This window comes from Lynx canadensis, chromosome E2, assembly GCF_007474595.2.
Source record: "Lynx canadensis isolate LIC74 chromosome E2, mLynCan4.pri.v2, whole genome shotgun sequence".
NCBI lineage: Eukaryota > Metazoa > Chordata > Mammalia > Carnivora > Felidae > Lynx > Lynx canadensis.
In genome coordinates this window covers 27,366,140-27,392,040 of record NC_044317.1, presented here as the reverse complement: position 1 = coordinate 27,392,040, position 25,901 = coordinate 27,366,140, and the positions used below count along the sequence as shown (strand labels likewise).

At 57.9% G+C, this 25,901-nt stretch overlaps 1 protein-coding gene across 2 annotated transcripts; it reads right to left on the bottom strand.

Moving 5' to 3' along the window:
- Positions 1-2,562: 2,562 nt before the first annotated feature.
- CCDC102A (coiled-coil domain containing 102A) lies at positions 2,563-25,618 on the bottom strand. Of its 2 annotated transcripts, none has more exons than XM_030297695.2 (9): positions 25,199-25,618; positions 16,144-16,882; positions 13,795-14,021; positions 10,743-10,851; positions 8,150-8,266; positions 7,581-7,790; positions 7,030-7,200; positions 5,869-5,972; positions 2,563-3,665 (listed from the first exon to the last, which is right to left on the bottom strand). In XM_030297695.2, the coding sequence occupies exons 2-9, from the start codon at positions 16,726-16,728 to the stop codon at positions 3,536-3,538; spliced, it is 1,653 nt and encodes a 550-aa protein (XP_030153555.1). In that variant the 5' UTR covers positions 16,729-16,882; positions 25,199-25,618; the 3' UTR covers positions 2,563-3,535. The 2 variants fall into 2 exon arrangements, with proteins under 2 accessions (XP_030153555.1, XP_032447296.1); XM_032591405.1 differs by lacking the exon at positions 25,199-25,618 and adding an exon at positions 20,587-23,610.
- Between the last annotated feature and the right edge of the window lie 283 nt (positions 25,619-25,901).

Here is a 25,901-nt window from a genome sequence, read left to right as displayed (position 1 = left end):
GGGCTGGATTTGGGGGGTGGTTCTGGCTTCAGCCTTCTACCAAGCCATCCATCTCCCTCCCTCCCTGCCTCCCTTCCCTCCCCTTTCCTTCCTTCCTCCCTCCCTCCCTTCCCTTCCTTCCCTTCCTTCCTTCCTTCCTTCCTTCCTTCCTTCCTTCCTTCCTCCCTCCCTCCCTCCCTTCCCTTCCTTCCTCCCTTCCTTCCTTCCTTCCTCCTCCCCTTCCTTCCTCCCTTCCCTTCCTTCCTCCTCCCTTCCTTCCTTCCTTCCTTCCTTCCTCCCTTCCTTCCTTCCTTCCTCCCTCCCTCCCCTTCCTTCCTCCCTTCCCTTCCTTCCTCCCTTTCCTTCCTTCCTTCCTTCCTTCCTTCCTTCCTTCCTTCCTTCCTTCCTTTTCTAGCTTCAGACTTCTATCATATCATCCAACCATCCATCCTTCTCCCTCCCTCCCTCTCTTTCCTGTTCCAGCTCCAGCCTTCTACCATACCTTCCATCCATCTGTCCTTCCTTCCTTCCTCCCTTCCCTCTTTCAAAGATGCCCATTCAGTCCAGGCTACCGTGACAGCTGCTGGCAGGATTCTCTGGCCTCCAGGAGCATCTGGTAGGGCAGGCAGGAGAAGCAGACGAGTACACAACCCCTTAAGACTCTAAGAATGAACAAAGTAGGCTGAGCTTTGAAGGACTGGTGGGGCTTTGATGGGGGAGGGGCAAGGCTGGTGGCAGTAGGGGGTGCAACTTGGCTGGAGCTGCAGGGTCTCTGGAGAAGTGGAGTGGGGGAGGGCAGGGGCTGCACCACGTGGGGCCTTGCCTTGGAGAGGTGGGGTAGGGAGCCGTCCTCGAGAGCTCGGACTCTGGCCTCGGATCCATCGGACCTGGAATGGCAACATCACCACCAACCAGCTGTGTGGCCTTGGGATAGTTACTTGCCCCCTCTGAGGCTCTGCATCCTCGGTGAAAAGTGGGAAGATGATGGTAGCGCCTGCCTCAGTGGGTGTGAAGTGCACGGCGTGGCTCAACACGGTTACCCGTTCTCGGAAGTCACCCCTGTGTTGACGAGGAGCCGGTAAGAGTTCCGAGCTCATGGCTGACGCGTGTCCCTGGACTGACTATACCTCACCCTGACCCTGGGCCAGTGTCTCCCCTTCTTGGTCAGTTCCCTCACCTGTTCAAGGAGAGACTGGACCGGACCAGAGGAAAAACCCTCAGGTGCCTCCGGGGGCCGGGCAGTGATGTGAATGAGGTGCACGAAGAGTAAGGCTGCAGGGAGCGGTGGGGACTATGGCCCGCCCAGGTGCCTGTGCCAGGCAGCACCTGCCCCTCCGCCCAGCGGCTGCAGTCACGTGTGAGCGTGAACCCGACGTGGTCCGATGTGCCGATTCCTCATGAGAAGGAAACCCTCATTTTTCTGAGAAGCTTCCCATTGCTCATATTAGCAATGCGTTTAATATAGTTTTCAAAGTATCACGTGAGCCAAAGCTGCTGCCGCCACCACCGCGAACGCAGGACGAACGGGCTGTGAGCAGGGAGGCAGCACATTCCAGGCCTGGAGAATCTTCCAGTTCCGCGTCTGCCACCCCCCCCCCCCCCCCCCCCGAGACTTTGATCTTCCCTTGGAGGCTGATGGGGGAGGCCAGACCCTCTCCTCACTGCCGTTCTCGGGAGCGGCCCTGCCCGCAGACGGGCTGGAATGGGGTCCCTGCTCAACACTCTCTCCAGGGGTGCCAGGGAGTCTGGGGAAGCCGGCCTTACCGGCAGGTCGGCAGGTCTGCCCGGGGCCTGGGGAGGCGGCTCTCAGGGCTGCTGTCAGTGAGGGCCTGGCTCCTGGGGGTCAAAGGGCAGGCAGCATTTCAGCCCCTTCTGGGACTGACTTGCTGTTTGGGAGAGAAAACAGAAAGGCCCCAGCAGGAAATGGGTCTTCTTCCCTTCTCCCCACAGCGCTTTTTCCGCTGGCTCTGGCCTGTGGGGAAAGACCCATGGTGGAGGGAGGGGGGCTCCCCATGGCTGGGTCTCACCCACTCCTTCCTTTGCCCTTGGAGCCCAGGAGGGAACCTGACGCCTCTCCGCCACGATAGCAAATCCCACCTCACCAGCACTGCTAGGTCACTGATCACCAGCTGGGCTCCTGACACCCCTTACGGCCCAGCACTGGGGCCTTGGGGGCCCCCTCAGACTGGGCCACAAGAGAGAAAGCACGGGGTGCAGCTCCCCACCACAGCCACAGAGTCTCTTTCCCAATTGAAGCGAACTCCTCTTTGGTGCCAGGCCCCTGCTCAGAGCCACAACTGCTCCTTGCATACCCCCTGAGCACAGGGAACTCACCCCTTCTGCCTGCTAAAACACAATGTTGACGGAGCCTCTTTCTGCAGAAAGCAGGCCTGCTGCTGAGAATTCATCCAAGGGCAGGTGTCTCAATGCCACCTAGACTTGCAGATTCAAAAATGTATGCTATTGTGTTTTGAGTAAGTTTCTACCAGATTTAACGTAAATCTGCTGGTTATAGAGGGTTTAGACATTAAGCATCAAAAATAACATGGAAACTACCTGCAATTTCATTACCTAGAGCAGGGCTGGGGTAAAGATACAAGGATTTATTATTTATTGTGTTTACACCTACCTCTGGTCACCTGAACTTCATCCCATGCGGCAGAACCCAGCGGGCAAATCCCCCCTCTCTGGCGCACACCTTCACGTATTTCAATAAGAACTAACCTTTACTGAGCTCCAGATGAACTCATCTTATTCTCACGATAGCTGTATGAGATGTCTAATTTACAGATGGAGAAACTGAGGCTCAGAGAGGTCAGGTACTTCCCCATGGTTGCACAGCCAGGAAGGGGCAGAGGCAGAGATCTGAATCCATCCGCAGCAGAATGGAAGTCTCTTCTTCTCAGATCAGACACACACTGTACCTCTTCCTTCCCCTCATGGGAGCCGGATTCCCGACCATTTAGCAGCTCAGATGTTCATTCATTCGTTCTTTTGCATATTCAGTCATTCGTTACGTAACTTGACATTCCTGAGCTCGGGCTAGGTGTCAGGTGCAGGCTGGTGCTGTCCCCTACACCAGCTGCCCACATCTGCCACACTCTCAGGACTCTGCCCTGAGAACCCAAACTCGGTTTATTACAAAAGGCTGAGTTTATCACATTGTACTATAAACAGCTCCACCTGACCCCCAAGCTTCAAAGACACAGCCTGGGTCGAGGCCCCAACAGTCCCCCTCGCCATCCCCCTCGCCCCTGCATGAAGGTCCTGGGTGGATGGGGGTGTGGAGACCGGGCCCGGGAGCGGTCCTGTTTTTATAACATCAGATGGGTCCAAGGACCCCGCGCACATACATAAAATATACATGTATAAAACACAGGCGATGGCTTCCCTTCCAAGAGGTGTTGCTAGGGTGGGACGGTCGACCCCCACCCTGGGAGAGGAGGAAGTCAGCCGTGGCGGGGAACACGGGTGGCTGCACCAGTCCGAGCGGCCGGTCCGCCTAGGCACCCAGGGGCCTGTGGCCACGGGCCAGTCCTGTCCGGCCCTGGGAGCTCTAGGCCACCTGGATCTGCAGGTCCTCATCCTCATCCAGGTCGCTGGCTCCGTCCCCGGCTTCCTCAGTGCCGAAGCGAGCGCTTCGGATCTTCCCGAAGAGGGGGGCGTTCTGCTGCTGCCTTCGGAGCCTGTGGGGCCGGGTGACAGGACGGTCAGGGGAGTCTGTCAGCTGCAAGTGGCCAAGCCTTCCCTAGCACTTCCCCGCTGCCAGGCCCCAGGCTGGGCCTTTTTCATCCATCACCTCATCACCCATCATCCTCCCAGAAACCACGGAGGTGAGGGAGATGCTACTTCATCCCCGTTTGGCAGACAAGGAAACTGAGGCACAGAGCAGCCAAGTAATCTGCCTAGTCCCGCGGACAGCAGTGAGTGAGGCTGGGCTCCACGGTGGGCTGGGGCTGGAGAGGTAAAGTAGCCGCTTAGGGTCATATTGCTGGGATTTGAACCCTCGTCAGGCTCCAAAGATCACAGGCAGAGAGTTTGGGGCTGGGGGTCTGAGTCCCCTACCCCCCCAGGGACAGTGAGAAAGTGCTCCGCCCTCGCTCTTCCCCACATTCAAATTCCTAAAGCCAAAATTTACAAGGGCTGGTGGAGGAAATGCCCATCCCCCAGCAAGTGGCCGCCTTGGCTGCATCTTACTGGAAGGCATGAATTATTAACACGGCAGGGAGGGGCCCCGGCGGGGGCCTCCATTACTGGGCCGTGATTTAGTGAGCTGTCCCCGGAACATTAAAGCACAAAAAGTTGGAAAATAAAACGAGGCAGCGGTCCTGGGCAGCCCTGCCCTCCCTGTTGGAAGCACTTGAGAGGCTGGGTAGAGCCTGCCTGTCCATTTGGGGAGTTTATGGCTCCCAAAGAATGTGGCCAACACTGCGGGAAAGCCCGGGGCTAGGCGGCCTCTGAGGGGTGTGTGCTGTGGGGGTAGAGTGGCCAGTGCCGGCCATGCCTGGACTGGTGCCTGGGCCCCTGCACAACACTTTATGGGTCTCGTCCCAGGCAGACGGGGAAACTGAGGCCAGGTTGGCCACGTCACATGGCTTCAGGTCTGGCTTCATAGCCTGAATTCCCAGCCATGAAAACTCCACACACGGCAGCACATGGCACGTGCTCAGTAAATCAGGGCACAGATGGCCAGGGGGCAGTTTGGCCAGAACACTGGTCCACTGTGTGGCCGTGAAGACACCTACCTTCTTAGGCCTGAGTTTCCTCGTCTGCCAGCTCCCTAGAACAAAATATCTTCTACTTCCCTTCTCTCATAGGAGCATGGTTCTTGAGGCACAACATGGGTCCCAAATATAAGTACCCCCCCAACAGCCCCGAGGGGCTCCCCGGGGGCAGAGGCAATAACAGCAGTAGCAGCACTTACTATGTGCCAGGTACTTTTATAAGCCCATTTAACTCACAATAACCGCGAGGTAAGAACTGTATCATCCCCCTTTTACAGAGGAGGAAACTGACACAGAGAGTTTAAGCAAGTGACCCAAGCAAAACCACATTGACCACTGACATAGCTACTAAGTGCAGATTCCCACCACCCGGGCAGCCTGGCTGCAGAGCCCGTATCTCTCTGTTCTGTGAAATAATAGGATGCCACTAAGGGCCTGGCTAGGGCCTGGCACAGGAAGTTGGTCAGTATAGTGGTCATGATGCCCTTGGCTGGGGGGGCACCTACGAAGTAGGCAGGGGCTTAGGCTGGGCTCTCTGTTACCTTATGGCCCCGGGGAGAGTGCACAGAGTCCAGGGATGGGGTGGTCAGGGAAGGGATGAAGAGTGCTAGCTGGGTGCCCCAGAGACCCTGAGGTCATCCTTCACTAACGCGGTCGCGTCCTGTCCAGAGCTGATGGGTTGGGTCTACCATCAGGGCCGGGGCTCCTCCATGCTTCCCTGCCTTCCGATTCCTCAGCTCCCAGCTGGCCTGTGGTCACCCCAGCCCGGGGACCTTGGGGGCTGCTTGTTCTTCCTGGCCATGACTCTCCAGACCCTTTGTCCCTGCCCGCTGCCCCACCTAGGACCCGACCTCTTTGGCCGCCCTTCCTTCCCTCTCACCACCCGCCCACCTGCCTGCCAGCAGGTCACAGGAGATGATTCCAGGGCTCCCAGCTGGTCTCACTTCCTGCACTCCCCTTCCCTGGTTTCCTGACCCTGGCCCTTCCTGCCTGGAGGGGACAGGATTCTGGCCCCAGGGGTCTTGGATCTCTTCCTTCACTGCCTTCCCCTCTAGCGGGAGTTTGGGGCTCCAACCCTGACCGGGAGGAAGTCTCTCTGCCCTGTTTCTGTGCCCCGGCCGGGAATCCTCTCCCCGCTGGCCCTCCTGCTGCACGCCGGGCTCACCTGGACTGCAGATGTTCCAGCTGCACTTGTAGGTTCTCGCTCTGCTCCGTCTGCTCGTCCAGCGACCGCTGCAGCTTCCGTGCCTGGTTGTGGGCCTCGTCCAGCTGGCGGGTGAGCAGGGAAAGAGCGTGAGGGTCACCTTGGGCCAGCCACTCCTGCCATTCCTCTGCCTTCCCCAAGAGCAATCCCTGTCTGTCCATCGAGGCCAAAACCAAGGCCCACCTCCTCCAAGGAAGCATCCCTTTGCTCCTCTCTGTATCTGCTGCGCCCCTGCCTTCCAAGTCTACACGTCTTCCAACACCCCAAGCTACTGACGCAGCTATCAACCCACCTGCCCGTCTCTCCCTGTGGGTCTGTTTATCTGACCATTCAGCCGTGGAATAGCATCTGTCCATGGAGATACCTACCTACCTGCCCACTCACCACTGCTTATTCTAGCCGGCCACCCATCCGCCCCGTCTATCTGCTTCCACTCTCCCAGACACACCTATTATCCCATCTTTCCATCCTTCTGTCCTTCTTTCTCTCTGTCCATTCATCCTTCTACCCACCGATCCAATCAGTTATCTGGCCATCTTTGCACTGTCATTTGTCTTTCCACACATCTGTACACTCATCTGTCATTTATGCACCCGTCCACTCACCTACCCATCCACCCATCCATCTATCCAATCACCTACCCATCCACCCACCCATCTATCCAATCACCTACCCATCCACCCACCCATCCACTCACCTTTCATACATCTATCGTTACATCCTCTCCATCCCTCCCTCTTCCCTCCTCCCCCTCCCTTCCCCATCCACCTGTCCATCTGTTCTCTCATACTTCTGTTCATCCATCCACGGAGTTACTCTCTCGTCTTTCCATTTACACATCTATGTGGTACCTGTGCCTCCTACACATCCACCCACTCATCCATCCATTAGTCTATTCGACTACTCATCTCTTCGCCCGTTTTTCTTCCCACGCTGCTACACACGCATCTATTTACCATCCGTTGGACGCCCACATCCCGCTCTACCCTGGGCACCTCCCGAGAGTCAGGCTCATGCCGGGCACCGGGGGCCCGGCGCAGAGTGACACAGGAGGGCCCTGCCGCCCCACTCCTACCCCGGCTGAGGTCTGAGGCCGCCCTCCGGGCCCCCGCGGGTGCTCACCTCGTCCTCGGCCTGGGCCAGCTCCTTCTTGAGCTCCTCCACCCGCAGCCGCAGCTTCTTCACCTCTGCCTCGTGCTGTTCCACCCGCCGGTTGGCGTGTGCCAGCTCTGCCACCTTCTCCTGGAACTGTTTCTTCAGCTTGCCGTGCACGTGCTTCAGGTCTGCCAGCTCCTGCGGGGCAGGGGAGACGGGGGAGGACTCGGCGTCAGAGGGCACCTGCCTGTTCGCCGCCGTGCCTCCAGTGCCCACAACAAGGCTGCACCCAGCGGGTGCCCGATGGACATCTGGAGGATTAAGAGGCTTAAGCGACACAACGAACAAAGAGCACTGGCGCGGGGCCGGGCTCCCAGTAAGGTGCTCGGTAAGCCTCGCCCCCGGTGGGCACCCAGGAGGAGCAGCTTCTAGGGCGACTGCCACCCCTGTCCTTAGTCGTTACTTCAGGGGTCCCCGGCCCCCAGTGGGCTGGAGCTGGACACCCCGCAGGCGCTCTGCCCTGGCTGCACGGGGCCCCAGGGGTGCCCCAGCCCCGGCCGTACCACCCGCTACCCCACCTTGTTCTTCTCGAAAAGCGCAGCCTGGCTGGCCCGCAGGTCACAGTCCAGCGCGCTGGCTGTCTGCCTCCGCCGCCGGGCCAGCGCCTCCTCCAGGTCCCCGACCTGCGCCCGCAGCTTCTTGTTTTCCCGTTCCAGGCCCAGCTTCTCGGTCTCCAGCCTCTCACGGCGACCCCACTCGGCTGCGTTCTCCGCCTGCAGCCGCTCCATCTACAACAGGGCAGGACGGGGTCAGGGTTCCGGGGGACAAGGGACAGCAGGGTCTGGGCTAGATGCTCCCCCTCCCCGTCTCCTCCTGTAGCCAATTTTGGCTCCAGGAAGCAGATCCGGCTGCAGCAGCTATAATTAACCTGGGCTGATTTCACGGTGTGCAGGATGTGAGGGAGCTTCTGGTCTCTGTGTGGGAGAGAGGCCCGTCACCCCCTGCAGGCTGGAGCCCGGGGTGTGGCTGGTCCCCACCTCAGGGCACAGGCCTGCTTCTTGCCCTCTTCTGAGCGGTCGGCTGATGGAGACAATGCCCCTGGCTCCCCCCAGTCCCAAGCTCTCCCGGCTCCCAGCCGCGGCCTCACCTCACCCCTCAGCTCGGCCATCTTCCTGTCCATGCTGGACCGCGCACCCAGCTCGTCCTCCAGGTCTTCGGACATGCGACCCAGCTCGTCCTGGTGGGCCTCCTTCAGGATGCTGAGCTGCAGGATACAGCACAGCCTGGTTATGTGAGAACCACCTGGGTGCATCTGGAACCAGCTCTGGGGGATGGGCTCCGGTGCAGGAACGCTCTGCAGAGAGTCTGAGGTGGGGCCCACGTGGGCCACAGAGTATCCAGAACAGAGCCTGAATCCCACCACTTGTGCCATTTCTGGCATCTCACGCTTCCGACCTCATTACCCGCTAGCCTCCCAGTGTCTACTCGTGGCCCCTGTCACCCCACTTTCCACAAGAGTAGCCTAGAAGGAGCTCTTTAAAAAGACAAATCCAATCATACCTCCATCTTTGGGTTGCTTAGGATAAGGACCCGCCTCCTTTCTATGGTCTCATGAAGCCCTGCGTGGTTGGACCCTCGTCCATCTCTCCTCAGCCTCATCTCCCACCTCTCTCCCCTTAGTTCACTGTGCTCTAGGCTCTAGTCCTCAAACACACCAAGCTCCTGTCTACCGCTGGGCCTTTGCACATACGGCTCTCTCTACCTGGGGCACTCTTTCCAAGGTATTTTACAGGACTGACTTTACTCATTCTCAGGCTTTGGCCCAAATGCCCCCTCCTCAAGGAGGCCCCTCTCCTCCTCCCTAACTACAAGGGGTGCCTCCTTTACTCTCTGTCCCACTCCCCACTGGAATGTGAGCTTGGGAGGACAGAGAGCTTGCCTGTCTGCCCACCTTTGTATCCCCGATGGTCTCGGCCCTGGGTAACCCTGTGTTGGCTGAATGCACACAATAGACCCGAACAGGGTCTGCGTATGGGTGCGGGGCTGGCCACGTCAGGATCGCCTGGGGTGATTCTGGCAGAGTTGCACATTCCCTGTTGCACAGCAGGAAAACCAACAAACTACCACTCTGTGCAACGACACGGATGAGCCTCAAATACATAATAGTGAGGGCAAGAAGCCAGTTACAAAAGAGAATCTTTATAATTATCTGCTAAACTGCACATTCATGTTTTATTCACTTTTCTGCAAATGATTCCACTTCATAATTTGAAAAGATTAAAAAGGCAGATTCCTGGACCCATCCCCCAAAGATGCTGCTTCAGGAGAGTGAGGGTTTTAGGATATTTCCCAAGAGATTCTACCACGAGACCAGCCTTAGTCGCCTCCAGGGCAGTTTCAGGCTCTGAGGTCTGGATCTTTGCACCTTCTGGAAATGCAGCTGATCCACAGGCTTTCTCTGGGTGGCTGCGCCCCCTGGTGGCTATGGGGGCCTGCACAGGAGGCAGTAGCGGCCCTCCAGGGGGATCTCTGCCTACCCCGAATCCCCCTGCTACCGTGGTGGAATCCCCTCTCTGCTAGCTGGAGTCTCAGTTTTGTCATTTATAAAATGGGGACATCAGGGTCCAGCCTCCTCGACCCCCCCGAAGCATCAGTGAGAGCACACACTAGGTGCCCGATGAATGCTACATCCAGACTCCTCCCCTTCAGCACAGTCTACAAAGCCCAGTGAGGTTTGGCTCCCCTGTAACCTCCTCTCTCACTACCCTCCAGCCACACTGGCCTGTTTCCTGCACACACTAGGCTTATTCTGGCCGCAGGACCTTTGCATTTGCTGTGCCTTCTGCCAGGAACTCTGCTCCCATATAGTCTCAAAGATGGCTTCTAATTCCTCTAGGTCTTGCCTCAAACATCACCTTCCTAGAGAGGCAGGCCTGCCTGCCTGCCTTCCTTCCTTCCTTCCTTTTCTTCCTTCCTTTCTTTCTTTTAAGATTTTGTGACCTTTATTTTTTTTATGTACTTTATTTCTTTATTTTGAGAGAGAGAGAGCAGGGAGGGGCAAAAAGAGAGACATAGAGAATCTCAAGCAGGCTTTATGCTGACAGCGCGGAGTCCGACCCGGGGCTCGACCTCACAAACTGTGAGATCGTGACCTGAGCCGAAATCAAGAGTTGGACACTTAACTGACTGAACCACCCAGGTACTCCAAGAGAGGCCATTCTTTTTTTCTTTTTCTTTTTTTCTTTAAATGTTTATTTTTGAGAGACAGAGACAGACAGAGTGCGAGCAGGGGAGGGGCAGAGAGAGAGAAGGAGACCCAGAATCTGAGGCAGTCTCCAAGCTCTGCACTGTCACCACAGAGCCCGATGCGGGGCTTGAACTCATAAGCTGTGAGATCATAACCTGAGCCGGAGTTGGACGCTTAACCGACTGGGCCACCCAGGCGCCCCTAGAGAGGACACTCGTGACCCACCACCCCATCTCTCTCATTCGAGTGCTTCAGAGCTTATGAACGTACCTGCCTGGTTACTGTCGGTATCCCCCGGGCCCCACCCCGTGGCCTCCACAAGGTGAGCTTCTGAAGGCAGGGACATCGCCTGCCCCGGCACCCAGAACAGCATATGGCACACAGCCAGTGCTTGGCGAGGAAATGACTGAACTCCCTGTCTCCTGCTCCCACTGCTGAAATTCAGCAGCGCAGTGCTGCGTCTCCTAGGAAGACCGTCAGCTCCAGGACTTACTTGCTTGAGCATCTCCTGCTTGGTCTTGTTCAGCTCCTCATACTTGATCTTCCACTGGCTGAGCTCCCCTTCCAGCTTCTCAATGTTCCTGCTCAGTGCCAGTTTATCCCTGGAGAGAGGAGGAGGAGAGGCAGACATGGGGGTGAGCTCACTGAGGCCCTCTGTTGAAAGCCCTCACCGGTGGTCTGCACCGGAGGAGTAGTCCGTGTCCAAAGTCCTTGCCTTGGCATTCAAGGCCCTGGCACCCCACACTGTGGCAGGCACCCTGCTTTTGCACTCCTTTTGGAGGGGTACCCCCAACCCCACGCACAACCGCGGGTGCCCAGCTTACGATGTGGGGAGGTGACCGAGACTCCAGGGCAGTGGCCATCCTGGGCAAGTGTCTCAGGCTCAACTGCCAAATATGACGTCTGTTCCTGTTTTATGTACTGGGGTTCCCCGTAAGGCTTGGTTTGCACACAGGGTTCTGGAGTTGGAAAAGCTGGAAAATACTGTCCAGTGGGTCTTAGATGGAGGGGGCACTTCCTGTCATCATCCCTGGGTGGGTCTCCTGCGATCCCCACTCTGCACTCTGCTCTGCGCATGCATGAGATGCTGTGAGTAAACAGCACAAGGCCTGGCCCTGGCGCACAGTAGGTGCTCAACGAAGAGCTGTGCTTATCATCACTCTTCAGCATGCTGTGCCTCACGACTGCCCCTCCCCGCCCCCCCGCCACTCTCCGGAAGCCTGACGTGTCATACGTCTAACATGGGCTTCTCAGAGGAGACAATGCCACCTTCTAGGAGGTATGTCTGATAATCACGCATGATCGGGTCATTTAGTGGGCAGGGACAAGGCGTGCCTACGTCCTGCAGTCAACGTCCAGGACATCTTGTGCACCCAGGAACTGTCCCGCATCCCTGTAACGCGTGCATGTCCTGTTGGATATCCCTGGGTGTGAAAAGGATCTGAGGCTTGAACCTCAGGCTGATTCCCATATAAACAGAAAGTATCTTCGGTATAACGTGGTGGTCCCCAGGAACAGAATCGCTGTGTAAATTGAGGGAACGTCGCGCTCTGCTTTGTTCAGAACTCTACCAAAGGCTGTTCATCTCTCAGGAAATCTGGTCACCAAAGAGACAGCACTTGTGTATTTGAGTTATTAACCCCACACACCTGCACCTGCCGTTTTTGTAGCCGCCCTGGGAGGTGACTTTACCTGAGTGAACACACATAAGGCTGCAGGACAGTGGCTGGCTCGGAGTATTTGCTGGTATGGTTATCATCGCTATCATTCTTTATAAAGTTACCAGATGCTGACTACATTTGACCCTGAACACCATAGATTTCAACCGCACGGATCGACTTACATGCACACTTTTCAATAAATACAGTACAGTATTGTAAGTATATTTTCCTTTCCTTTTCTTTTTTTAAAATGTTTATTTTGAGAGAGAGAGAGAGAGAGAGAGAGAGAGAGAGAGAGAGAGAGAGCACGCATGTGCCCAAGCAGGGGAGGGGCAGACACAGAGGGAGAGAGAGAATCCCAAGCAGGCCCCGCACTGGCAGCCCAGAGGCTGATGTGGGTCTCGAACTCATGAGCCGTGAAATCATGGCCTGAGCCGAAATCAAGAGTCAGAGGCTTAACCAACTGAGCCAACCAGGCACCCCTTCCTTTCCTATTCTTAATGTTTTCTTTTCTCTAGCTTACTTTATTATAAGAATACAGCATATGATACAAATAACATACAAAATATGTTAATCATTTTGTTAATCAAATAGTGTTAATCAACTATTCACATTATCAGTAAGGCTTCTGGTCAACAGTAGGCTATTAGTTAAGTTTTTGGGGAGTCCAATTCTGGGGAGTCAGATTTTCAACTGCACGGGGGGTGGTCAGTGCCCCTAACCCCCACATTGTTCAAGGGTCGACTGCATTTCACTATTTCTTCTAGGGGAGCTGGGCCTGAGCATTTCCATGTCACGATACATATATTTTATGACAGGCTCCCCTCATTTCTGCTTTAAATTTCAGTTAATGAAACAGGTTGAGTTTTGTCTGTTTTGCTTAAACAGAAATTTATGGTCTCACAGTTCTGGAGGCTAGAAGTCCAAGGTCAAGGTGTCAGGAGGACTGGTTCTGTCTGAGGCCCATGAGAGGGAATCTGTGCCCTCACTTCTGGGAGTTTGTGGGCCACCATTGGGGTTCCGTGATTATAGAAGCACCACACTGACCTCTGTCTTCACACTATCTATGCATTTAATTTCTGGACAGAAAAGGGTGTTACAAAATATTCTTTGCAATCAGGCCTGTGCCCTGATCAAGGTCACCGGGAACCTCCCTGTTCTAAATCCACGGGTCAGAACTTAGTCCTCTCCTTACTTGATCAATTCAACTGCTCACTGACTCCTCTGTGAAACAGGTGCTCCTGGCTTCCCTGTCCCTTCCGGGACTCCCTTCTCCTGTCTCGTCTCCTGCTTGGTTCTTCCTCTAATCTCTAAACTAGGTTGGCTCCAAGGCTCCGTCTCTGACCTCCCTTCACCCGGCTCGTGGCTTTACCAGTATCACTTATTCACTGCTGACTCTTGAGTTCTTACCTCCAGCCCAGATCCACCTCACGAACTCCAGACTCCTCATGTCCCCAGCTGTCTCCCTGTCATCTCAGACTCAACCAGTCCAAACCTGAATTCCCATCGGCAACCCCTCAACCTCCCTGACTGTCCAAGGCACCCTCTCCCTGCCAGGAGAAAAGCTCCGTGAGGCCAGGGGTGGGGAGGTTTGGTCGTATTTAGAGCGGTATCCTCACTGCCGAGCACGGGTTTGCCAGAGTAAATGCACGATACATATTATTTAACTAATGAATTACTAAAATAAGTCAACAAACCAAACCTTGCACTGGGTCCTCCGGTAGAGCACGCTGCTCTAAAGTTCCAAGACTCAGCCCTAAGTAGTGCCATTCACCTGCAGCGAGCCTCACGTTCCACAACACTGACTTTCATTCTGTGATTCTGAGGGTGCCCTGGTGTGGCTGGGTCCACCCCCCGGGGCCCTGCTTCCCTCCCAGGACTCACTCTCGCTCCTTGAGTAGCACCTTCTGGGATTCATCTAGCCGCAGCCGCAGGGCGGTCAACTTGGATGCACCCTCTTCGATGGTGGCTGTGTCTTCCCAGGGCAGCCGGCTGCGCTCCTGGCGGCCGGAGCTGCCCCGTGGGCCCCCGGCCCCCACGCTGCGTGCCTCCCAGCAGCCCTCGGGCTCCTCTGGTCTGCTCTTCAGCAGGCTCTCCACTAGCTCCAGTTCCTGTGGGGACCAAGGCGGAGGATGGACCAGTGGCAGCTGAGCCCCCCTCTTGGCCAATCTCCTGGCCTTTCCCAGGCCCGGGGTCTGGGATCAGCTTGTAGGTAACCTTGGGCAAATCACACAGCCCTTCTGGGCCCCAATTTCCTCTTCCGTAGCCTGCCTCTCCATCCCTGGAGAAGGAGAGACACCCCCTCTTCTGGGCTTCCCCCTTCACTTCCTGGAACTGTGCATTGAGTCAGCCACCAATGTATCCGAGAAGATTTTGCAGGAGATGGTGAGCTCCCTGCCATTGGAAGTATGCAAGCATATGGTGGGACACTGGTGTGAATGGAAGCAGAAGCAGGGACACTTATAATGGATAAGACCTAACTTCTCTCAAAGGGAATTCCGGCTCGAATATCCCATTCTTCACGTGCCAACACTAAGGCACCAGGAGATATGCGACATGGTAAAAGAGGCACAGGCAGGCAGTCCCTGTGAGCAGAACCAGCTCCCAGACAGGAAGCACTGAGGGATTATTAACTCAGTGCCAAGCCCTCTTCCTCTCCTCCAGCCTCCCCCTACCCCTTGGCGCCTTCAGCCTGCCCCTGTCTCTGACCACGAACCTGAGACATCCATGGACTCTTTTCCAGCCTGGCTTCCCTTGTGACCTTTCTAGATGAGTCTAGGCCAACTCCTTCCCGGTCTGGCCCTCCGTTTCCCTATCTGGACTGGGACAGTGGCCCTGGGAACTACCTGGGGAGAGAGACTCTACTCCTAATGTATCTCAGACTGTCTGGGTGGGGGCCTTGGACGCCACCTGGTCCAAAGTCCTGTTTCATAAACAGGGAAACAGGGAGGGAAGGGGCTTTTTCTGAGTCTCAGACCCAGACCCTGATCACCACCAGCAGCCCCTTGGCTAGGCTGGAGGAAAAAACCTCAGACTGTAATCCCAAGGTTCCTGCCACTGCACTGCCACCTCCGGGGCTGTGACTGGCAACCACAACAAGGACAGGTCAGGAATAGCACCTGAGGCTGGCTGACAGGAGCTGTCATTATCTGCCCCAGAGAAGAGCAATGAATGCCACCTCCGAACACCAGGCAGGCCTGGGGAGGGGGGGCGGGGCTTCAGCCACCAGGAGGCAGCAGTGCCCACTCCAGCCTGCAGGGATGGAAGGGGAGGGAAAGGGGCAGCCAAGAATCTGAGCTGGAAGAGCTGGCCTGTCTGGGGATGGAGCTGGGAGGAATGTGAGTCTGGACTCTGCTCCTACAAGGCCTGCTGGGTCAGGGGATGCTGCCCTCCACACCCACCATTAATGCTCCAGCCAGACTGATTATTACAGTGGGTCCTGGAGTTCACCTGGTTCAACTACCCAACGCCCCAGTCACCAGCTGGCAGACATTGGTACTTAATCTCTCTACGCCTCAGTGTCCTCATCCACAAAGCAAACACCCCTTGGGATTGTGCGAATTAACTAGATATGGCACACGCAGAGTTTAGTGCTCTGTGTAGGTGCCCACTGAATGACGGGACCTGTTATTCTCAGCCTCTGGGCTTTTGCATGCCTAGGATGTCTGCCTGCACGTTTCACAGCTAATTCCTCCACATCCGTTTAGTCTCAGCTGAAATGGGACCTCTTCCAGGAAAGCTGTGAAGCCCCCTTCCCAAAGCCTGGTTCAGGGACCTTCTCTGTGCCCCTATTGCCCTGACAATCCCCCATCCCCTCAGCTTTGATGACACGGGTTATAGATGTTCACCCCTACCCGCCCCCCATTCAAGCTGAAAGAATGAATGAATTCAGCTGCGATGCTAATGGACGCCTACTAGGCAACTGTTTGGATCATACTCCTGCCCCAAAGGGACGATTTCATGGTTCTGTTGACTGCTCAGATGTGGGAGTGGAGGGACCACCAGGTCCCAGGCCTCGCCACCCTGGCGATCTCCCTCTCCCCCGAAGAATGGCCTCTTGAGGCCCTGGGGAGCAGAGGCCGACCCAGGGGAGTGAAACCTCCCAGGGCACCAAGCCCTTCCTTATCCCCCTTTCGGAGTCTCGCAGCGCTCCCTTCCGGACCCCGGTGTCAAGGCCCTGCCCAGGAGCCCACCTCGTCCCCAGCCCCACAGCCCCACCCGCGCGCCGCGCACCTGGCTGCCCTGGGGCACTTCCGACCCGACGTCGCGCACCGGCTCCTGCTCCCGCTCGGGCTCCGGCCCGTCCGGCGTCCTGTCGGCGTTCCCCCGGGCGCCGCGCAGCCGCGCAAGCTCGCGGCCCCGAGCCTCGCACTCGCCCTGCGCCTCCTGGCGCTCGCGCCGCGCGCCCGCCAGCTCCTTGGTGAGCGCGTCCAGGCGCTGGCGCAGCTGGCGCACCTCCTCGCGCGCGCGGTTGCGCTCGGCGCGCACCTTGCTCCACTTCTCGCGCCAGTTGGCGGTGCAGTCGGACCACCAGCGCATCGTCTTCTCCATCTGCGCCGCCCGCGCGCGCGCCTCCTCCAACTCCCGCAGCCGCAGCTCCTCGCGGCTCTCCCAGTCCCCGTCGGCCAGCAGCGCGGGCGCGGGCGGCAGCGACAGCGCGGGCGGCGGCCCCGGCGAGGGCGTGCCGCTGGGCGGCGTGGGCGGCAGCGAGTCGGCCGGCCCCATGCGCTCCGGCGAGGGGCTGCCCAGGATGGTCAGGAGGCTGCCCTTGGACAGCTGCGGGGACTCGGCCAGTCGGGGGCTGGGCCCGTGGCTCATGGTGCGGCCGCGCGGGCGGGCCCTGCGTCCCAACTCCGGCCGGACTCAGGGGCGGCACGGGGGACGCCCGGCGGAGGCGATACGACTGTGCATGATGGCCACTGCTCCCCACCGCTCTCCTGGCCACTGGGTGGGGGACGCTTCTTCCTTGGACCTGTGGGAGAACACAACCGTTATTAGGTCGTGGCTACCACCTGTCCATACCCATAAGCTCAGACATGGGAAGGGCAAAACCGGCAGCGGGAACCGCATGAGCAAAGGCAGGAGGGGGGAAACGGTCTGCTTCAGGAAAGTCCCAGTGAGGCTGTAGTGGTGAGCAAGGGCCTGTAACCGCTTCCTCACTGGCCTCCAGACACCACCCTATGGTCCCTTCACCCTGCAGCCGAGGCAGCTTATCTGAAACCTTGATCTGCTCTCCCTGACCTTCAAGTCCAATCTCACAAGGTGGATGGCTGGTACTACTTCCCCATCTCCACCCCAAATGCAGCATGCGTGCTTGCTGAAGGAGTCCCCTCCCTGCCTCTTGCTGCGCTGGGCTAACTCTCATCCGTAAGATTTATCTGAGATATCATCTCCTCCTAGAAGTCCTCCCGGACCGCCTCAGGCCAGGTGGCCAGCCCCATCTGTGTCTCCATCATTAGTCTAACCAACCTCACCTACCATTGATCTGTATCCCTGTCTGCTTCCCATCCTGTGAGTTTGCTGAGGGCAGGGGCTGGCTCTCGGCCACTGTTTTAGTCCCAGCATATGATGACAATGGCAATGACATTTGTGGAGGGCTGACTACAGGCCGGGTACCATGCCTAGGGTCTCATTTATTCCTCTCAATAGACTCCAGGGAAATGACTGCCATTTACCTAAGGGGAAAGGGAGGCTCAACTCAAGGTGGGTTAAAGCCTCGGATTTGATCGCAGATACTGTGTCTGGGAGCCCAAATGCAAACACTGGTGAGGGTTTGGTGAATGCAACACGTGTTCTGGTGGTATGATGGAAATAAGCCCGTATGCAGTGTGGGGGTGTGGCGTGGTGAGGGATCGGTCCCACTGCTGGACTCTGCTATTTGTGGGCCCCATCACTTTAAAAGAAGTGAGATGTGGGCCCCTGGGTGGCTTGGTCGGTTAAGCATCTAACTCTTAATTTTATCTCAGGTCATGCTCTCAGGGTTTGTGGGTTCCAGTCCTGCAGCTGGGCTCCACACTGACAGTGTGGAGTCACCTTGAGATTCTCTCTCTCCTTATGTCTCTCTGTCCCTCCCAACCCCCTCTTTCTTAAAATAAATAAACTTAAAAGAAAAGTGAGACGCATGCCCTCTCTCTGTCCCCAGCCTGTCCCCCTCTCCCTCCATTGTGGCCTTGTGTTGACCGCCAGCAGCAGCCTCTCTTGGGACATCAGGCTCATCCTTCCCCATTCAGCAGAGCGTCTCCCACAAATCCTCACCCAAGGCCCTGCCCCGATAGCCATCCCTTCCTTTCCAGTGCGCTTCTGGCGGGACTCAGCCCCACAACAAAGTGCCTCAACACCAGCTAATCCCAACACTGCCTGGCCAGCCCTCTCTGTCCCCTCTTCATCCTCCTCCCACCTCTAACCCCCACTCTCAGCAGGTGATCTAATGTCATAGTTGCAGTGAAAAGGGAAGCCATCAGATTGGCACTCCCTCCAGGTCCTGTTCCAAGGCCCATGGCCCCCTTCTCTCTGGCCCTAAGAGGATGGAAGGGCTGTCCCTCTTTGGGTCAAAGGTCCCCTCTCCGGTTTCTCCCATCTGTGCCAATGATGCCCTCTCTAGGGGGCCTCACCCCTGCTGGAGTCTCTCCTGGCACGATCCTCCCCCCTTCTCCCCTCCTCTCTCTCCTCCCTGTCAAGGCCCGTCCACCCTTTCAGTCTCTTTGCCCTCTCTCATCAGGCCACGCCAGGCTGGTTTCCGGCCACACTGCCCTACCTACCTACTGGGCAAGTCTCAGCCCTCGCTGCTGCACCCTCTCTAGTGTGGGCACCGTCAGCCTCTCCTGCTTTCCTGCGTCACCCTCATCCAGGACGCCGTGCCCTCCAGGTCTTCCTCCTACCCTCCAACTGCTTCCCGCCAGCCTTCCCGGGACAACCTGGGTGTATCTGTTGAGTGGCGGCATCATCCAGTCCTGGGGCTCCTTGTCTCTCACCACCTGGCCTGAGCCACCCCACCATGTCGTCACCAGCCCTGAATCTCTCTCTCTAGCCCAGGTGCCCCACCGGAACCTCCCACGCCTCTACCAGGATGTTCCTCAGATAACTCAGACTCAGCCTGGCTGAACTGGAACTCACCTTCTCCATTCCCTCCACAACCAGCTCGTCCTTCTGGATGCCCCCTCTGGGAGAAGAGCACTTCCTCACTCCTTCATGCTGTGGAGTACATTCTGGAATCTTGCTTTCTCCCCACGCCCCTCATCCCGTCACCTCCAACTCCTGTCGGTCTGTCTGCCACATGTCACAAGGATCTATCCACCTTCTTCCTACTCTGTCGCTAACCTGTCAAGGCCACCACCATCATTTCCCACCTGGGTGAGCCCAGCCACTGCCTCTCTGCTTTCCCCCTGGAACCACCTTTGCCTTCTTCAAATCCATTCTTTTTTTTTTCTTTTTTTTTAATGTTTCTTTATTTATTATTTTTTTTTAAATTTTTTTTTCAATGTTTATTTATTTTTGGGACAAAGAGAGACAGAGCATGAACGGGGGAGGGGCAGAGAGAGAGGGAGACACAGAATCGGAAACAGGCTCCAGGCTCGGAGCCTTCAGCCCGGAGCCTGACGCGGGGCTCGAACTCACGGACCGCGAGATCGTGACCTGGCTGAAGTCGGACGCTTAACCGACTGCGCCACCCAGGCGCCCCGAAATGTTTCTTTATTTTTGAGAAAGAGACAGAGTGTGAGTCTGTGGGAGAAGCAGGGTGGGAGAAGTGGGAGAAGCAGAGAGAGAGGGAGACACAGAATCCAAAGCAGGCTCCAGGTTCCAAGCTGTCAGCACAGAGCCCGACGTGGGGCTCAAACCCACGGACCGTGAGATCATGACCTGAGCTGGTTGGACACTCAACCGACTGAGCCACCCACGTGCCACTCTTCAAATCCATTCTGAACAGTGGCAGCCAGAGTGAGTTTTAATTTAATTGTTTTTAAAGTTTATTTATTTTGGGGGAGGGGGAGGGGACAGAGGATCCGAAGCAGGCTCTGCGCTGACAGCAGAGAACCTGACACAGGGCTTAAACTCACAGGCGGTGAGATCATGACCTAAGCTGAAGTTGGACACTTAACCGCCTGAGCCACCCAGGTGCCCCCAGAGTGAGTTTTTAAAAATGCAAACGTGGGGGCACCTGAGTGGCTCAGTCAGTTGAGCATCTGACCCTTGACGTCAGCTCAGGTTGTGATCTCGAGGTTCACGAGGTCAAGCCCCGACCCAAGCACAGAGCCTGCTGGGGAGTCTCTCTCTCCCTCTCTCTCTCTGCCCCTCCCCTGCTCGAGCGCTCTCTCTCTTAAAATAAACATTTTTAAAGAACACCAACCTTTGGCCACGCTTTGTTGTTGGCAATAGCGGTGACCCCCCTCTAGCGTCAAGTCCGAGCTCGCTCCCTCTAGGAGTCCCAATCACAAAAATCCTTCAATCCCACCACTTGTTCGCGGTCCGCACCACCCGCCTCCCACCCCCCCCCCCCGCCCCCCAGCCCTGCTCCCCTCACTCAGCTCACGTTCCACGGCCCTGCTCTCGCCCTGGCAAACTCCCTCAGCGCCCCAGCCCCTCTCCTGTTCTTTTCTCCCCAGGCAGTGCCAACCTAGGTCACCTCCACTGCTCTGCCTGTCTTGCCTCCACCTGTGCAGCCAGACACGCGGGTTTTACCGTCAGGTGGAGCAGTTTACGTTCGTGACCGCTCGCGTGTCAGTGCTGCCCGGCGATCCTCCTGTATTTCTCTCGTCCGTTGGCTGTTTGTTAATTGTCTGTCCACCGTCACCAGGCATCGGTTCTAAAGGCCCAGCTCTGTCACCAACCTCGTGTAAGCCACTGCCCCTTTTTGGGCCTCCATTTCTCCGCCTGTAGAATGCGGGTGGCGTGGGAGTGAGGGAGACCAGTGCTTCCTGATCAAGGGATTTTTCGGATTCACCTAGATACTCGCTTAAAATGCTGTTCCTGGGCCTTACCTCCCCCACGCCCTGCCAGAGCCTCATGGTCAGTAGGTGTGGGGCTGGGGATCTGCATTTTTACAGTCCAGGTTGGGGACACCTGACTACATGGTGATGCCTCGTCACCACCCCTAGTTTCATATAGACACACGTGTACGTCTCGATGCCAATAACAGCTACACAAAGTCACACACCCAGACACAGCCATACGGACCTAGCTTCCAGTTCCCCATACACCACCACCTCCCTGGCAGGCTGCGTGCCCTCCGACAGGCTCTCTGTGTGTGCAGTGAGGTGGCTGGCCTAGATACCATGTGCATTCGCAGACATCTTCGCACACCCGGACACATCTGCAGACACATGTGCAATCCCACACGCTTAAACGCAGACACAGAGCGACACGGGAAGGCACGTATCCTCAGGGATGGACCCCTATGCACGCACCACGGTACGGATGCACGGAGATGCTCCCCTGTAGATACAGAGTCACGGAGGCACCCGAAGACGCGCACGTGAAAACACACCGATGGGTACACACGGACACGTGCCGATACTCACCCCTAAGACAGACAGATGCACACGCACACAAACACACACTCCGCCTCTCCGCCTTTCCCTGGCCCAGCTCCACGAGAAGAAGCTCTTGGAAAAGAGAAACAATGTGCGGGCCTGAGGGGGAGGGGAGGAGGCAGGAAATCCCAGTGCCAGCCCTGTGCTGGTTCTGGGGTGTGGGGGGGAGGTCCGCCAGGATCCGGCTGCCGGGCCCTTCTTGCAGCCCCTAAACTGAGAGGGTGGCAGGGAGGGGGCCACTGCCATATCCTCTTGGCCTCCGGGAGCTTCCAGGCCTGGCATGGGGCTCAGCAGTGAGGGGGCGGGGGTGGGCTCTTTCCAGGAATCTCAAGCCTGTCGCTCAGGGGCAGGGCAGGCGCCACCCAGGCCCCTAATGGCTTCCAGGCGCCCACACTAAAGGCAGGGGTGGGCTCCAGACGGAGCTCCCGTTGCCCCTCCCGGCAGCCTGGCTCAGTCTCTCCTGGGGGCTGGGGGAGGAGGAAGGGGAGCAGCGGGGAAAGAGGGGCTCTGAACAGCCCTCCTGCAAGCCCAGAGTCCCCTGGGGGCCGTGTGTACATACGTGTGGAAAGGGGTGGGGGCCCCAAGGTTGGCTTTCTGGAGAAGCCCACCCCCCGGCACACCAGGAACCCTGCACCCCACGTAGATTCCGCGGCAGCCAGACCCTGCCTAGCAACACCTCCCCTCACCCTCACTCCCATCCCACTCACACAACACAGCCCTGGGGACACACACACAGAGCCCTAGTAACGGACGCTCACCACACTCACCCAGAGTCGTGCAACACAGAGGCTCAGGTCACAGTTACAGAGACAGACTGCCGCCGCCCTGCCCTTCCTGCCCCTTCTCCACCAGGCTCAGTGCCTTCTTCCCATAGGGTGTGTGGTTTGTATGTGTGTGTGTGTGGCCTCCTGCTTCCCCTAGGGTGTCACTACCCCCCAAAGAGCAGGTCGGGGAGGGACCAGCCACCACAGGCCCCAGAGAGCCTTCCTCACCCCACCCTCCCCTCTCCTGCCTCCCACCAGCCAGACGGGTCTATTCCTGCTCTAATCCTCAGGGTTTCTGCTCAGGCTGTTCCCCCGCTCGGAACGCTGCCCCTCAGTCTCCGAAACCCCTACCCATCCCTCAAGCTCAGTTCTGCCACCTCCAGGAAATGCCTCGATCTCCTCAGCTCCAGCTCCTCCTCCCCAGAGAGCACAGCCCTACAAACCGTCGCAGCCACATTTGGCCAGCTGCCCTCTCTTCTTGCAGCGCAGGCTTCCCGGGCCCAGACGGGACGCTTGTGCCACCCACAGCTTCTAGGACAGGCCTTGAATACAGGATTTGCTTCAAGTTGGCTGGCGGGTGGAGAGCAGAAGGCTCAACTGTGACCTTGCATCCCGTTAGTTGGGCAGTCCCCCTTAGTGGGACTCAGAGCTCCCGAACTCCAGCCCCACAGCCGTCCTCACTGCTACAGGAAGCTGTGGGCTCACTCTAGGACAGAAACTAGAATCTTTTGATCCAATACTTGCCTCAGGCGAGGCCCTCATCTACTCTGTCCACAGAAAGTGACCAGTGGTTCCTGCTGCTTGTGTTACTGTCTAGAAGGTCTCTCCCTCCTTCTTTCTCCATCAGCGAACTCCTACACATCCTTCAAGACCCACCTTTACTTTCCCCTCCTCTGGAAAGCCTTCTCTGATCTCAAATAGAGCACGCGAGTGTTTCCAAAGCACTGGCACACCACCCTGTTCTTAGGCAATGGTCATAAGGAAATCTTGATCTCTCTGGCTGTCAGCACAGGGCCCAGCATACAGCAGATGACACATAAATACTTTCTAGGTTGATGGATAGAAGATCAGCAGTTAGGGATCCCCTTATAAAGAGGGAGGGTTGAACTGTCCTAAGGATAAAGAGTCATTTTGTAGCCAGACTCCAAGACCGGCAGGTGTGTGAGCCTGTCTGTGGCCAAGGTCAAAGTCAGAGGTCATTTCATGGCCAGGTTAGGGATTGGGCCTCTTACTTAAGCTTAAGTGGCCCACAGGAGGACAACTTTGTGTTTTGTCTTTAGCATGTTTAGATGACTCTCACTATCCAGCTAGAGAAGGGAGCAATGCTGAAGGCTGGATGGGGGCCAGCTGAGGGGACTGGGGGTTACGCAGCGGCCCAGTTCTTCCCTCAAGCTAAGAACCCCGCTGTGTCCTTCCAGAACCTTTCAGGTGGCGCTCTGGAGCTGCCCATGGCCACAGGCCTGGCTGTGGGCAGGGAGCAGAGCCCAGCAGGAAACCGCAGAGGACAGCCTGATTGGATAAGTGCAGGGTCCAAGGCTGGTCAGCCCACAAACTGCGGGCACCTGTCCCTCGGACCTGCTGCCTGGGCTCCAGCCACTGGATGGCCAGGAGAGGAGGGAGGGAGGGAGGGAGGTAAGCAGGGCCTGCCAGCTAGACCTGAGCCCCTGGGGAGCAGACTATCCCAGGCACCCCCATCTCAGACGAGGAGCCACAAAGATGTCCTACATCACTGATTAGAACTCCTTTCTTTACAATGGACCAACTTAGGTCCAGAGGAGCAGCGACTTGCCCACGTCCACCCAGAGGACCAGCAGCAAAGTGGGGGCGGGGCGTGGGGGGGGGGTGGGGCTGGACTGCTGGGATTGGATTCTTCCCCTCCTGGGCTAAGTCTGCCTAAGGGGCATGATGCCCCTGGGAACACTTATAAGAGGGGGTCCTCAGGCATCGGGCCAAGTGGCCAAGCATAGCTGGTATGGGAGAGAGTTAGAGCCTTTCACCGGGGCCGGCCGGCCTCTCGGCGACTCCTTGAACTATTCGCTTTTGTAGAGCAGACATCCCACCAGTCAGGGCTGTGCCACTGGTAGGCTGTGTGATATCTGCAACTCTCTGTCTTGTCTGGGCCGGTTTCCTTGCCTGTACGATGGGGAGAGGCACTAACAAGATTCCTAAAAGCTCTGTCCAACAAAGTGGGCAGACCTTGTGCCACCTGAACCGACCAGAGCCAACCCAACCCCCACACAGGTCTGTACAACCCTCACTTAAGACACAGAAACAGGAGCCCAGGGCGGAGAGTGGGTTTGCCAGCTATCATCAATTGGCACTATTAGAACGGTGGGGTAACTGAGGACCACTCCATTCTCCTCGCACTGAGCCATCGCTCTAACTGCCCCAACTCCCTCCAGAAATGCGCTTTCTGCCCGCCCACGGCCAGAAGTCGCGTCGACCCTCACTTCCTCGCCCCTTCCCCAGCAGCCCCGGTCCGGCCAAGACGCCCCGCTCCCTCTAGCTGCTGGCGGAGGGCAGAGGGGGCTCCCGGCCCCAGGCGGCGCGGTCCCGCCCACCCCGCCGCGCGGCCCCCATTGGCGGCCGCCGCTGGCTTGGGGCGGTGGCGCCGCGCTCCGATTGGCCCTTGAACCCGTCCATCCCGCACTCGCCATGGTGACCACGTTGGGTCCCCCGGGAGAGTTCCAAATTCCGCCCCCGCCCGCCGCCCCCCTCCCGTCCGGTCCCGGCCCGCAGCATTCCGAAGGCGGCCCTGCCCTGCCCCCTACTCCCGGCAACCCCTCTACACCCGAGGCCTGGGGCCCCGGGAAGTTGGGGAGCCCCGGGAGAGGGCTAGGAAGTTCTCGGAGTTTGGGGGTTGCTGCGGACGCTGTGCCCCTCTCCTCCAGCACGCCCCCCAACTTAACCCCTTCCCTCCCGCGGAAGGTTCGCGGCCTGGAGGGAGTTCCCGGGACGCAGTGGCTAGCTGCCCCCAGCGCTGCCGCCCCCGCTCACCTCAGCCGGGGACCCGCGGGCTCCGGACGTCCGACCCGCCGCGGCTGGGCGGAGCGGGCACGGGGCTTGCCGCGGCCTCCTCCGGGAGGGCCGAGGGAGGGCCGCCGAGTCTCCTCCTCCCTCCCGGAGGGAGGGGAGGGAGAGGAGACGGCGGGGCGGGGGCGGTGGGCCCCGGCAAGCTGCAGCCCCAATGTGACCCGGGCCCACCGAGTTGCCGGGGTGGGGGCACCAGCCTGATTTGGAGGCGAGGGGCACGGGCCGGGGCGGCGGGCTCTGCTAGAGAGGGAGCGGGACCCGGACGGAGGCCCCACCTCCGCTTGGGGCCGAGGGTGGGGGGGTACGAAAGGCAGGGTCTGGGGGCCCCCGCGGGGTTCGGCTTTCCCGCCTCAGGCTTCCAGAGCGCCAACGACGCACTAGGCGCCCCGCAGCCGAAGTGGGCACCGCCTGTGCCGGGACAGCACGTGGGGCGCGCTTATCAGATGTTCACTTTTGTTACCTGCATTCTTCCTAGTGCCAGCTCTGCCACCGAGTGGCCGTGGAGCAGCAAGTCTCTGCCCTTCACAGGGCCTCAGTTTCCCCTTTGTACCACAAAGGGATTTACCAGAGTAACCTCACGCATGTTGAGAAGCGTGGTGCGGCACTTGGCCCGCGGTGGGGGCGGGGGGGAGATTTTCTCCGAGGTGCTGGGGTACGCCCAGCCTGG